Source organism: Myotis myotis, unplaced genomic scaffold, assembly GCF_014108235.1.
Source record: "Myotis myotis isolate mMyoMyo1 unplaced genomic scaffold, mMyoMyo1.p scaffold_m19_p_3, whole genome shotgun sequence".
Classification (NCBI taxonomy): domain Eukaryota; kingdom Metazoa; phylum Chordata; class Mammalia; order Chiroptera; family Vespertilionidae; genus Myotis; species Myotis myotis.
The window spans coordinates 144,122,148-144,137,729 of NW_023416335.1; the positions used below are offsets into that span (position 1 = coordinate 144,122,148).

The 15,582-nt window shown below is 36.4% G+C and overlaps 1 protein-coding gene across 1 annotated transcript in view; it reads right to left on the reverse strand.

Moving 5' to 3' along the window:
* Positions 1 to 15,582, reverse strand: part of TRHDE (thyrotropin releasing hormone degrading enzyme) — a 390,978-nt gene that overhangs the window by 79,449 nt on the left and 295,947 nt on the right. Inside the window, exons 11-12 of the mRNA XM_036300799.1 lie at positions 8,578 to 8,711; positions 8,427 to 8,482 (exon numbers count right to left, since the gene is read on the reverse strand). Of these exons, the coding sequence (XP_036156692.1) occupies positions 8,427 to 8,482; positions 8,578 to 8,711 (190 nt within the window). The remainder of the gene's footprint in view (positions 1 to 8,426; positions 8,483 to 8,577; positions 8,712 to 15,582) is intronic.

Sequence of the window (15,582 nt, forward strand, 5' to 3'; positions counted from 1 at the left end):
CCAGTGAGCACAATATAAAATGTGTTTTAATCAGTATTCTCAATAATCTATTGTTATTAATAACTTTCATGGTTTCATTATAAAGCACAACTGAGAAAGAAAAATGTTTATGCTGAGATTATATAATACTTTAAAAAGAAAAAGGTGGAGATTAAAGAAATAATTCATAAACTAAACATCCTTAATAAAATTGGAATTTATAAAGCAGGAGACAGAGGCACCCAGGATGCTTAATCAGGTTTTGCATTGCAATGCTCAGCTGAAGTGAAGTGAGCTCATTATCACCATAACAGAGTAGGGGAGTCAGGACAAAACGTCCAATCTGCCAAGGTATTTCTCACAGAAGGTTTCTAAGTCATTCCTTCTCCATTTCATCTCTGAAAGGTCAGCAGATTACACATTTAAACAACCTGCTATCAAAGTAGGAAATATAGCTCCTCATCTAGCCCAGCTGAATTGGCACAGGTGCTTTTCAGGCACATCATGCTACTATTCTCTACAATGAGTGAAGAAATGATCAACACATAATTTGCAAGAGAAACTGTAAGCAAGATACTGGAGAGCCAGGTAGAAGAAACAGAAGGACTTTTAGTAAGAGCCATGATGAAAGAAGTCCCAGAAGGAGCCAAATACTACGACTCAATCTGCAAACACTCTTCAGGTGGTGTTCACAACGCTACCAGTTCTGAAACCAGAGTCCCGAAACAAAAATAACGTGTACGTGTAGGTTTGGGGTGCTGTCATAATTTGCTTCTTTTAGGGCCACTGTATGTTCACTGACTCATGTATTGGATGTCCAGTTTCCCTAACGTATCTCAGATTTATGAACTCTGAGACAAGTCGATAAGAATGTATTTATTAATTTTTAACATGTATTTATCAAAACTATAGTAAGCACTAACAATGAGTGCTCACCAATAATAGAGCACTTCTAAGTGTGACATTCATAATCTGCAATATGTTTTTTGTTAGGAAGATATTAATATTAAAAAAATAACTTCTACCTTATTCCTTAATGAAGCTTTCAAACTAAGTTGTAATAATCTGTTCTTGTGAAGGCTTTGTAAGTGATTGGACTCTTAATGGAATAGCTATGACAAAAAATTTTAAAATATGCTACACAGGCTGAACAAATATGTCATGATATTAATAATGCAGTAAATTGGCATGTGTTCTGCATAATTGAATTTTCTAGAAAAGTGGTGACTAAATAAATAAATCAGTGCAGAAACCACCCAGGGCCAGGAGGAGGAGGAGGAGGAGGAGGAGGAGGAGGAGGAGGAGGAGGAGGAGGAGGAATCTCTGGAACTTTGGGGGGTACTTATAAATTTTCCAAATAATTTTCATGTATATTGAATATTTCAAACAAAATACAACATAGCCTTACATTACAGTGATACACACTTTTACAGCTTTTTAAATTTGTAGTCAGAGCATGTTAATAGTGTTAAATATCCAAATCCAGTGGTCACTGCAATTTCTCTTGCAAATCTTCCAAATTTCCAGTTTCCATCACATATGAAGCTAATAAGAGTTCTTACCTTACCTAGCTGCCAATTCCACTCCCCCTCAAATCTCTGCTTTATCCAAGTTGTAGCATGAGCATTACTGTTGTAATTGTTCTCCTGCCATAGGGCCATCTAGTTTACACTTTTCCTACACTTACTCTCCTACCTATAAGCCTTTAATGGATTTCAATAGTCGGTTTTCATTCTTCTAATGTTACTCCCTATATCATGTGCTCCATAATCTTCCTAAGCCACATTAATTCTTTACTTCCCAATGCTTTCATAATATTTTATTCATAGCACTTACATACTGAATATGGTTCATTATCTACAGTGTATTTTCCCTACTAGATTGTGAATTCATTTAAAACAAGGAATGCATCTTGTTGATTTTTATATCTCCCAATTTAACAATGCTTTATCAAAACAAAAACACATATACACAAATACAAAATAAAAACAACAACAAAAATCTAGGCATTTTAGTCACTAATTTAAAAGTCCAAGTCAAAAAATAGTATTTGCATGGCAATCAAATAATTGTTTCCTATATACAGTGGGGCCTTGACTTACGAGTGTCCCAATGAGTTTTTCGAGATACAAGCCGTCTCTCAGCCGATTTTTTGCTTTGAGTTGCGAGCTAAAATTTGGGTTATGAGCCAGCTTCAGATACCCCACCACTAGTTGGCGCAGCGAACGTCACAGTGAACACCACAACATTAGCCCAGCATCCCGTGTCTCACTCGTTCACTGTTGATTTGACACACAAGTAATTTGAGTTACGAGCTCCATCACAGAACAAATTAAACTTGTAAGTCAAGGCCCCACTGTATCAGCAATGAAAATTAGAATATGTAAGTGCAGAAGCAGTATCGTCTATATATATAAAAGCCTAAGCAACTGGTTGACCGGGCGAACAGTATCTATGACGTGCACTAATCATCAGGGAGCAGACACTCAACACAGGAACAGAAACCACAGGCATGGAAACATGGAACAGACTGATGAATCTCAGAGGGAAGCGGGAGAGGGGAGGGCGAGAGGAGATTAAATAAAGATCCTATATGCATACTAGAGTCCAGGTGCACAGATTCTGCACTGGTGGGGTCCATTGGCCTGGCCTGTGGGGATTGGGCTGAAACCAGCTCTCCAACATCCCCAAGGGGTCCTGGATTGGGAGAGGGCACAGGCCAGGCCGAGGGACCCCACAGGTGGCACCAGGCCTCTAGTTTCCTATAAAAACACATATCGTTTTTTTTAAATCAGGAAATAATATGATGTTACCACAACCTATGTATCAAAAACCTTGACTGATGGACGTGGATAAAAAGGGAGAGAGAATGTTTTCTTACCAGAAAGCTCATATTTGAAAAGACATTAATTATTTAATTTTAATTTATAAATCCAATGCATATTCAGTCATAACTATAGCAAGATTTTCAATGGGCTTTGTTAAACTGATTCTAAAAATATATATTTAAGAGAAAACATGTAAGATTTTAAACAGGGAAAAGAGAATATTTTGACAACCACAACATACTATAATGTTAAATTAATTAGAACAATATGTCACTTATGTCAAAGAGGCCAATTAAACAATTGAAACAATTCCCTAACATATGAGCATTTGCTTTAAGATAAAGCTATCATTTCAAATATGTGAATAAGGAAGGCCTTTTAAATAAGTAGAATTGATATGATTAGTTATCAATGTATTGATGTTAAAGAAAATTAGACCCCAATTTCATTTTATACATAAAAATGAACTCGAGAAGGAAGGGTTGAAACAATAGACATAAAAACAAAGTGGTGAGAAATAAGAGGAGTACTTCCAAAATCTTCAGCTAGAAAAGGTCTTCTATGTGAGATGAACCAGATAGCCAGAAAGCTATAAAAGAAATGATGTGACATATAAATTAAAAATTTTAATGATGAAATACATTACAAAGTAAAAAAAAAAGCACTTATTAAATAGAGAAATCACTTAAAAATTCATGCTACAAAAAATGTTACTATCCAAAAATCCTAAATATGTAAGAAAATAGAACAGGAAAAACACCTCATTCATCTTCTATTAGGTTTTAATATTCTTTTTCTTAACCAGATAATTCACAAAAGAAAAAAAAATACAAATTGCAAAGGTATGTATATATATATATTTATATATATATATATATATATATATTTATATATATAATGTATATATAGAAAAGATGTACAGCCTAATTTAATTAGTTCTATAACAACTTCAAGAAAATTTGTTGTTGCTGCCAGAGTTTCAAAAATGTAAAAGATACTTCATGATCATGGTAGGTTTGAGGGAATTGAGCCCTCTTAGACATCATTCATAGAGGGTTAAACTGTGGAAGTCTTTAGAATGCAATTTGTAATATTTATTAAAAGTTTTCTACTCTTTGAACCAAATATTTCACTTGCACGTTGCTATAAAAATACATATATGCACAACAAAAGATTGTTCAAGGATACCCGCTGCCGTCTTGGCTATTATATTGGAAAATCAGGAACAATGGAATAAACTTCCCTGACTTATTTTTATAAATGAGCCAGAGAACAGAATGCATTACGTTCATGTAAAAAAAATAAATAAATAAACTGTATGAAAATGTAAAGAAAAAATTGCTGGATTAATAGAGACCAAATAATAATTTTACCTGTGAGGAGGGTAAAGTGTTGACAGAGTAGGGAAGGGAAAGAACATTTTCACATTGTATTTCTCCTTTGTTTAAATGCTGTACAATTAAAATGCATTCATGTGGTATTTGTGTTTTGAAAAACATTAAAAGGATACCTAGAATATGTTTACTTCATTGCACAAAAATAGCAGCATGAATATTTATAGTTGGATAACTAATAATTAATCATCAATTCCTGCAAGAAACATATCTTGGCCAAATCCTGTACCAAAGATTAAGTCAGGCAGTAGTAATACATGAATGAGACAAAGCCAGGTCCTGAAGACCATCCAAGAATCATCGGGGGCCCAGAAAGATAAGTGGTTGAGCTACAAGGTGACAACTGCTATGGCAGAGGTCTTCAGGGTGTCACCTTATTCTTACTGGGGAAGACAGGAAAGGCTTCAGTTAAGGAAATGCAAGTGAAATAATTTTTTCATGTGACTAGTACTGTTCCTGAGAGACGAGTGAGATAAGAGTGGGAAGAAATTTCATATAATGGGCAATTTTCTACTTGTCTAAGAAGCTAAAGAGAGCATGATGTGTTATAAAAATGAAAAGAAAGTTTACACAGATTAGTAGCAAACCTACATGAAACATGTACTAGAATTCAGTGAAATATGAATAACTTAACCAAGTAAGTGCAGGGCACTTGCCTGAATATCTCATTTTGTATTTCTTTTCTTGCATTCCAATAGGAAAGTTATTTTATTATCAATAAGAGAAAGTTTAATATGTACTTCAATGAGATTTGCTATTTTCCTGGTTAATTTGTATAAAAAATAATGAAATTGTTTACTTCAAACATTTAAGGCTTCCACAGTTAGCACTGAAAGCAGTGTTCTGTCTTAGTCAACAAAAATTTAATTTTTGAAAAAAAAATTCATCCAACTAAATTAAATTAAATATTCCATTTAAAAATAACTTCCAACATTTAGTGCATATATGAGTCAAAAGATCTCTTCTTTTCCATCTCCATCTGTCCTATGTCTTTAGGATATCACTACTTATTTGTTTTCTTACCCTCAGTTCAGATCCACACAGATTCATCTGAACTACTCTTTTAAGTTCCCTCAGTCCTTCTATATGGCCTGGCTCTTTTTTAAAATAAAAAATGTTACAGCTGAGAGATAGATATAGATACATAGATATGGGTATATATAGATAATATAGATATAGATATATAGATAGATGCAGATATAGATGATATAGAATAGATGAGAAAGAGAGAAACAGAGACAGATAAAGATAGAGATAGAGATGATAGAGATAGCGATAGCAATAGCGATGATAGAGATAGAGATAGATAGAGATAGAGATAGAGATAGAGATAGAGATAGAGATAGAGATAGAGATAGAGATATACAGATGATATATATACAAAAGCACGGGCTCTACAGTCAGACCACATGGGCCAAAACCTAGCCCCATCGATTACTGGCTGTGTGACTCTTTAGGCAAGTAATTTGACCTCTCTGAGTCTCAGTTTTCTTACCTATGAAGTGAGAATAAAAATAGTAGATATCTACTTATCTCATAAAATTGTTGTGAGAACTGAACAAATTCCTATATGTAAAACAGAACAGTGTCTAGGCCAGTGGTTCTCAACCATGGCTGCACATTAGGATCACCTGGGAATCTTTTTAAAATCCTGATTTCTGGGCCTCTGGAGGATGAGGTGATTCTAATGTGCAGCCACAGTTGAGAATCACTGGCCTAGAACCTTGTTAGTGCTTAATAATTATTAGCTCTCTGTTAGATTCCAATCTCTCTCTCTCTCTCTCTCTCTCTCTCTCTCTCTCTCTCTCTCTCTCTCTCTCTCCTGCCTCTTTCAATGCAATGTTACATTAAATACATTCTCTTTCTGGCTTAATGAAATAACTAAACTTCTATATCAAAATAATCTTCACACCATACCTTATATTTTCTTCAAAGTCTTCATATCTTACTGTAGAGCAAAAGCTGCATCTTAATCATTATCTCCACACATCACTGTACCAGTAGGCTTTATTCACCTCTGTTCTAAATTCCCCCCTACTTAGATGGTGCTGTGGTAGGGAACCCACATCTGCCCCATTCTCATTAGATGACTACATTCACCTGGCACGGACTCATTAGTGATTTCCTTGCTGATAGAATGTCCTTAGATTTGCCGTTGAATGAGTAGGCAATTTTGTGCTTAAAACTCCACATGCCTGGTCAGAATGAGGCACTGATACAGCATCACTCATCAAATAAGAGAATGTATTAGTAATAGTTCTTGGCTTCCTTAGTGATAATAGAAAGGCAAGGAATTTTATTTTGTTTTTATTTTATTTTATTTGAGAACATCTATAATTTCCTCTTTGCCATTTTGATGTGTTCTTTCTTCTACATTATTTCTTTTTATAAAAATCAACCTCTATAACCTGACCCTAACCTTTGCCTGCTGTTACAGTAATTATTAAGCCTTCAATATATAATCCCATTAGTTTTAATGAATTAGAATGCTATGGGTGGTATAATTATTAGTGCATGAAAGAGAATTGAAATTTGATTGTATACACAAATTGTAAAAACAGTTTCAGGTCCTATGTATGAAACAATGCTTATTAGTAGAACAAGTTATATGTTTGTATCAGAGAGATAAAGATAGACTGGTTTTACACAATTATCATAGTAAAAGATGTGGTAAAATGTGAAAAACAGGTGATAAAAATTACCAATGACCTAACGGTTAGGTCGGCAAACTGCGGCTCTCAAGCCACATGCAGCTCTTTGGCCCCTTGAGTGTGGCTCTTCCTAAGCCTTAGGAATACCCTAATTAAGTTAATAACAATGTACCTACCTATATAGTTTAAGTTTAAAAATTTGGCTCTCAAAAGAAATTTCAATCATTGTACTGTTGATATTTGGCTCTGTTGACTAATGAGTTTGCTGACCACTGACCTAACCTGTAGCTTTTAATATCAGATTATTAAAATTAAAACTGCAACTGGATGTGAAATACAAAATACTAAAAAATGAGTTTGCTTCATCACTCTTAAAATTGAGTAAATATATTGCATTTATGATCAACATTATTTCTAAGGAATTTTGCTGATGTAAAAAATAAAAATCAACAAAAAATGTGGAATTTAATGATTCTTCAAAGGAATAGCTGATGTTAACATTATAAATATAATTATAAAATATGGGAATCCCTGTTCGTGGTGTGAGATATGGGGGGAATGGTGTTCTCTCTTCCTGCGATCAGCAGAGAGAGAGAGAACTCGGGGGTTGATGAAATCTTGAATAGAACGCGACGAGGTTTAAGGAAAATTGAATAAAACAAGACTGAGACAGAAATAGAGGAAAGCTGGGATGGGTGTGGCGTCTGCTCTCTGACAGATGAACAGGGACCAGAGACAGTGCAGCAACTTTTATTTATAGCCAAATACCAGGAAGTTTTACTAAGGGTAAATAGAAGGGGGAATGTGTGCATTCTTGTTGCTTCCTTGTAAATAGTCACCTCTGGTGGGTCTGAATCGCATTAGTTCCTCGTGCCTGACTAGATTTTGTTAAGAACCCATTTCCCAGCACCTGGCTTTGAAGGTCAACTGAGGCATTCCCACCTCTAGGTTAGATATGCCCCCAAGATAAGGCTCTGCCTTCATCATGGGTTCAGTTGACATGAATTTAAAAGAAAGCCAGCGCCTTCCCTGGCAGGGGGCCTTCCACAATAAAAGTAACACAAATATTTCTACAACTAGCATAATCGACTTCTGCTACAAGAGTGATACACATTTTGTCCAGAACAGCTTTACTCTGAGGAATATTTATTCCTATCTCTCAGCATAAGTTCTTCATAATGAATTAAGTTCAGAGAACATTATAAAAAGATATACCAGTATATTTCAAGAAAATAAATGCTGAAGCTTGAAGGCATTTTCCATCAAAACTCAAATATGGCATAATGGTTATTTTGTAGAGTTCATTAATAAAATTGGAAGGATATTATTAACCTCCAGAGGGTTACATTGAACTTACAGAGAAAATTGATCAAGTTCCTTCTGACCCAGAAATACCCTTTGGATGCTATTGATCAAGAGTTTGGGACACTATTATAATTCATCTCCAAACACCCGGAATGTGAGTAAGAAATTGTTTCTAAAAGATTTATTATTCAAAACATTCAGACTATTTAGCTCCTAGAGGAAGTCCTAAGGGCATGAGTTTTATCGTGGAGATCCGCAGGAAAACATACCTGGCTAAGCTGAAGGCATCGTCGATCAAGCCTGCTCGATTACTGACTGAGAGAATCTGTGAGGTCAACCAGAAAAAAAGTGGAATCACTCAGGATTAAAATGTCAGGTTCACATATTACAACAGATCATTGATGAGTAAACCCAGTTTACCTCATGGTTCCTGATTAATTGATCAATTAATAATCTCCAATTCCTTAAATCATAGTTGACTCTAAAATAGCCAGTTTGATTGATGTTTCCAAGCAACCAGCTTCCTTTGTCCAAAGAAGTTAGTCTGTGGTGCTCTGAAAATAGCATTTTGGGGATAAAATAGATTTTAAATTTTCAGGATTAAAATGGTATGAAGTATGCAGAGTATGAATAATTTAAAAAGAATACCATCCCAAATACCTAATTAAAATCTCTTTAATCAATTAATCACTATAGCTAGAATTTGCTAGAAAACCTTTAATTGTTTACGCATTACCTCAATTAATTTTTTCTTATAATTAACATTTTTGTTCTTTATAAAACCCAATTACCTGAATGTATATTTTTTCTCAATAGAAATATAACCAAGAAATATACTACTATATTTGTGTGGCTTCTAGTTAGTTTGTATATGGATATGTGGCTAGAATAAAATGAAAGGTTTTAGGTGCATATCCTACTTAATTCATTCAGTGGAAAATGGATTACCAATAGAGCTCATTTATTTGAAAGTCACTGTTATTTCCTGACATTTTTCTTGTTCTTTCTTGAAAGTACTAATAAATAACAGACTTCTCAGCATCATCAATAATGCTGGAAAAGGGAACTTCATTTGTTTAAGACACTGATATTACTACATATAATTAGAACAAAGATAGAAATTCTTCTTGTTTAAATCACTTTGGAAAATGATAACTTGATTATGTTCTCCAGTAATTCAATTAAAGCAAACCAGTAAACCAGTCTTATAACTTACACATTTAACTCCATCAAATACAGAGGGAGAACTACATTCACATTTAATGCCAGCCTTTACTGACTTCACTGAACCTTATTATCATTTAGATGTTGATTTCCTCAGTACTCATGCTTCTCAGAAATTAAATAATGTACAAAGTTTACTTAAAATTTATACCCATATGTGTGCATACACACACACACACACACACACACACACACACACACACACCCCACAGGTCTTATTTCCACAATTACTCAAAACCAGAAAATGCAACATAGAAACTATATATTTGTGTCCAGTCTGAGTAAGAAGCACAACCCCCAATATTCACTCTATCATCAAGGTTTTCACACATTGGACTACAAAACAGGCGTTTTTTTTTAAAAAAAACAAACAAAACAAAACACTGAATTTACAGAATACACTCTTTCAAATAGAACTCCACAAAAGAAGAGGTTAAACCACAAAAGTTATTGGGTGAACATCAATGACCATTAATTGTTTAGGTCTGGATTGGAATGGGCTAGTTAATCCAATGCATGTTATACATTACCAATTTTCAAAAATTTACAGTAAAACAAAATACTTCTTAAACATAAAAGTATACTGAACATAAAAATCTAGTCTTCAGTGCTTTGAACAGCACTTCAAATTCTTGCCATCTTTATTAATAGTATCTATTGGAACAGATAAAGAAATGAGGCTCAGACAGGTTAACTGACTTGTCCAAGAAAGCTGGGAATGGTCCACTTCAGGTCTCTTGACTTTGGTGACTTTATAGTGCAATATACTCTTTGATACAAGATGATATAATGCTTTCATTGTAATCTGATATACATTTTTCACATTTTTATATTAGTTCTAAAGGGAGGATAGCACTAAAACAAGAATTAGAACAGGAATAGAAAATTGACCTCTAGTTCTAGTTTTCCTATATATAAATGTTTGGACTTCAGCCATTGGTTCTCTGGTTCACAGTTTCCTTACCTATCACCTAAGGGCCATATGATGGCATTTAAGGTCCCTTCAGTTCTCTGACTAGAAAAGGAGAGATTTTTCTTAGTTTGAGATTTTACCCAGCTTAATCCATGGTGGTTAGGAAAATAAGTCTGTCAGCTATTACTCTAAAATATTAATAACCTCCCAGGTTTCAGATACTTTGCATATTTTTCAAAAATGTAATGTGTTTATCCACACAATTTCTGTGACTTTAGAATGTTATCCACTTTACAAATTTAAAAATAAGACAAATAATTAACAAAAATATGCATTTTTAAAAACTAAAATAATCTCATAATGACATTTTAATTAATCATGTCTGATTCACCAAAGAAAAATCCTATCTAATAAAAGAGAAACATGGTAATTAGCGTACAACCGCTGCCCTTCCCATTGGCTAATCAGGGCGATATGCAAATTAACTGCCAGCCAAGATGGCGGCTGGCAGCCAGGCAGCTTGAAACTAACATGAGGCTTGCTTGCTTCAGTGACGGAGGAAACCAACGTTCCCCGCCTGCCTTGCCAGCCTCTGAGCCTGCAGTTTGAAACATTGTAACAAATATAGAACCTAAACAAAACCCCAGAAACCTGCTTTCAGCGAGCCAAGCCGGGATCTCAGAGCTGGAGTTATACATTGTTTCGAATATAGAACCCAAACAAACCAGATACCTGCTTTCAGTAGCAGAGGCCTCAGAGCTGGAGCCAGAGCTAAAGCTGGCCCAGAATAAAAAAAAAAGAAAAAAAGGAGCAGTTGGGAGCTTCAGCCCTCAGCCCCTCACCCAGACTGGCCAGGCACCCCAGTGGGGACCCCCACCCTGAAGGGTGTGTGACCAGCTGCAAACAGCCATCATCCCCTCCGCCAGGCTGGCCAGGCACCCCAGTGGGGACCCTCACCCTGATCCAGGACACCCTTCAGCGCAAACCAGCCAGCCCCACCCATGCACCAGGCCTCTATCCTATATAGTAAAAGGGTAATATGCCTCCCAGCACTGGGATCAGCGTGACAGGGGGCAGCGCCCAAACCTCCTGATCGCCCTGCGGCTCCCTGTGTGACAGGGGGCGGGGCCACAACCTCCCTATCTGCCCTGCTCTGTTTGTAACAGGGGAAGGTGCCCCAACCTCCTGATCAGCCCTGCTCTGTGCCTGATACGGGGAAGCTCCCCAACCCCCTGATCACCCTGCAGCTCTGTATGTGACAGGGTACGGAGCCCCAACCCCCCCCCCCCCCCACACACACACACACACACGGGCCCTGCTGTGTGTGTGACAGGGTAGAGCCATAACCTCCCCATCGGTCCTGCCCTGAGTGTGAGAGTGGCAGCGCCCCAACCCCCTGATTGGCCCTGCTCTGTGGGTGATAGAGGGTGGCGCCCCAACCCCCCTCCACGGGTCCTGCTCTGTGTGTGATGGGGTAGAGCCATAACCTCCCCATTGGCCCTGCCCTGAGTGTGAGGGTGGCAGAGCCCCAAACCCCTGACTGGCCCTGCTCTGTGGGTGATTTCAGGCGGCGCCCCAACCCCCTGATCAGCCCTGCTCTGTGTGCAACAGGGGGTGGTGCCCCAACTCCCCTTTTGGCCCTACTCTGTGAGTGACAGGGGGGAACTCCTCAACCCCCTGATCAGCCCTGCTCTGTGCGTGACAAGGGGGAGCTCCCCAACCCCCCTGATTGACCCTGCTCTGTGTGTGACAGGGTAAGGAGCCCCAACCCCCCCTGATGGGCCCTGTTCTGTGTGTGACAGGGGGTGGCGCCACAACCTCCCCATTGACCCTGCCTTGAGTGTGACAGGGGGCGGTGCCCAAACCCCCCAATTGGCCCTACCCTGAGCGTGACTGAGGGTGGGATCGCAACCTCCCGATCCACCCTGCTCTGTGCATGACAGGGGGCAGCGCCCCAACTCCCCAATCAGCCCTGCTCTGAACCTGACCAGGGGCTGCACCTAGGGATTGGGCCGGCCCTCTGCCACCCGGGAGCAGGCCTAAGCCAGCAGGTCGTTATCTCCCGAGGGGTCCCAGACTGCAAGAGGGCACAGTCCAGGCTGAGGGACCCCCCTTTCCCCCCAAGTGCACAAATTTTTGTGCACCGGGCCTCTAGTTAAGATATAAATGTTGAGTATAATATTATTAAATTCTTAACTTTAGGTTCTTAACTAAAACCTTAAGGTTATTGCCATGCATTAATATGTTTATACATACCTTTGTTATAAATAAAATCATTGGAAAAATTATTTCCTAAAAGATTTTGTAATATATTGTTTAAATATCCTTTCTATTCTAGTTAATTATATGCCTAAAATGTTCCTTAAATTAATGACAAGCAATGAATTTTAAAGAGATCTTTTCCAGGGACCTAATGAGGTACAGTGGTGATGAGTACCATAATAAAGAGTATGGGAGTTATATTTAAAGTGTTAGTAATTTAATTACAATTAAAAATGGTATTTAGAAGGTATCCAAAATGGCTCAAGACTTAAACTAGGCACAAAGTAGTTGGACATTTATATTTTATGTTTCTGTATTCTATACCTTCTTTTGGAATAACAAGAGAAAGGAGATTAGGCCTTTCTACTTATCATTGTCTGGTTGCGGAAAAATCAGAACTTAAGCGAAAAGTCAACCAGGTAACAATGTGCAACAAACTCAGGTATAATAACACATACTGGTTCTCTCACTGGAATCTTAGGAGAATCAAATTAGGTAATTCTCTGTAGAAGCAATAAATAACCATATTGAGTAATTGACAGATCTGTAAAGCAAGCTGCTAAAGTATTAAAAACTCTCTCTTTTCTCTCTCTCAGTGTGTGTGTGTGTGTGTGTGTGTGTGTGTGTGTGTGTGTGTGTGTTAGACTAAATAAACTTAGAAAAGAAAACCAAGCTCCTAAGGCACTTTGGGCAAGTTACTTCTCAAGCCTTAATTCTCTAATTTGAAAAATAGGCATAAAAATAATATTCAATTTGAAGGCTTATGAGTTTCATATGAACCAATACTTAAGGAAAGCACTACAGCATCATGCTATTTTTAATTTATAGCCAGTCAGCATGAAAGCTACTACATTTTAAATATATACATCCTCAGTACTGTCATAGTAAAAACAAAAGAGATGAATCCTTTACCTATTTTCAATTACTTATAAATTGGTTTTAAAACTTTTTTAGGCTAACTTGGAATTAATTAGATATTCATCCAAACAATATAAACATTGAAGTGTCAAGAGTTTATGATTATTTATATCAAAGGTATACGATATATTATTTACCATGACTTTGCTTTAGTATCTTGTGAAGTTAAATCTACATTACTGATAATAAAAATTATAATAACAGCCCTAGCTGGTTTGGTTCAGTGGATGGAGCGTCAGCCTGTGGACTGAAGGGTCCCAGGTTCGATTCTGGTCAAGGGCATATGCCCAGGTTGCGAGCTCGATCCCCAGTTGGGGGCATGCAGGAGGCAGCCAATGATTCTCTCTCATCATTGATGTTTCTATCTCTCTCTCCCTTCCTCTCTGAAATCAATAAAAATATATTTTTAAAAGTATAAAAACATTAATTAATTGTTATAATTAAAAAGTGATTTTTAATCTATGTTGATAGGAATTGACCAGAATATTTTCTTAATATTTTAATAGATAAACAGCTTTCATTGACATTAGTAGACTATATCTGGTGAGGGGACATACAGTGTGGGGCAAAAGTAGGTCTACAGTTGTTCATATGGAAAACAATATAATAATTAATAAATAATAATGCAAGAATAAACTCTATTTCATGTACTCACAATTGTAAACCTACTTTTTCCTGGCCCTGTATAAAAGAAGACAAGAATTTACAAACTGTTTTGCTAATCTTTTCCTAATGTCAGGGTTTTTTTTCCATCATCAATATGAACACCTTCAAGACAAAAGGAAACACAGAATAAGACTGAACGGGGAACAAAGAAAGGCTGCCTTTCTTTTAGCTCCCTCTTAGAAAAGCCAAGATTTATATTTTATGAAGTTTCTAAGAAAGATTTACTAGGTATGAGCCCACAAATTCCTCAACATGTTAACTGAGACAATGATCTATCAACCGGATGACTCTGCTATGTTTAATGGAAAATAACACATTATATTCTGCAGGTTGAACACTGCACAACTTCGGGGTTAGCAAGTGTGCCATTAATATCATAGCCTATGTAAATTTCATTTCCCAGAGTTATACACGGCTCAAACTATGTGGCTGTACATAACAACCATGTGTATTAACATAGATGACACTTTAGACAAACATATGGTTTCAAGTATGTTGTTATTCTAGATTAATACTGAAAGACTATAAATGAAAGCAACTTCTCAAATACAACAAACTGTGGCTATTGGTCAAGAAAAGTTGTGACACTATTCTGGATACTTTGTATGGAATAATAAGATATCACAAATAACAGCATGGAAATAACTAGAGGGTTAAGGAAACAGACCTGGGAGAAGTCTCCAAAAAGAATCTGACTTGCTCTGAATCCCTGCACTGTCTAAAAGTAAAGTTTGGGGCTGAGTCTGATGTTTGGTCAATATCTTTGCACTCCTCTAATTTTCCCATTTTCATTCTACCTCCCAATGAGAAATGCGTTCCTTTATTTCTAAAAACTATTCTTTCTCATGTTCCTAGCAATCATATAAGCAGATGACTTTATTCTAATATTGGATCATTACAATAACAACCTACTGTTTTCACTCATCATTTCATAACAAATTATGTAGGTAAATAAAACAACTACATGGAAGGAAAAGAGAAGTATATAGACAAATAGTACAGCAAATGTGAATTCAGAATCATCATATAAATACTAACTCCAAGAATGAAAAGAATAGATTATAATAAACAATTCAAAATGAGAAACACCATTAAGTTTTACAGTAAGCATTTCAACACATCACATATTAATGTTTTATACACAATATATATATATGAAAGCACATATTTTCATAATATGTGATTATGTGATAATAAAATAACATGAAAATTTGAATACAAATTCAACTGGAAATACAAGTGTTTACATTTCTAGTAAATAGATTAGATTCTGCTGTAAGAACATTTTCTTGTATGTGTATATGTATTTTGAGCACTTATGTTTCCCTTAGAAGACTGAAGTGAATAAATAATAGTCATGTTGTTATTTATTTTGTTTTACCTCATCATATTTAAATATATGTGGCTGTTTAAAATTATGCCTCTGAAAGAGAAAAAATAAT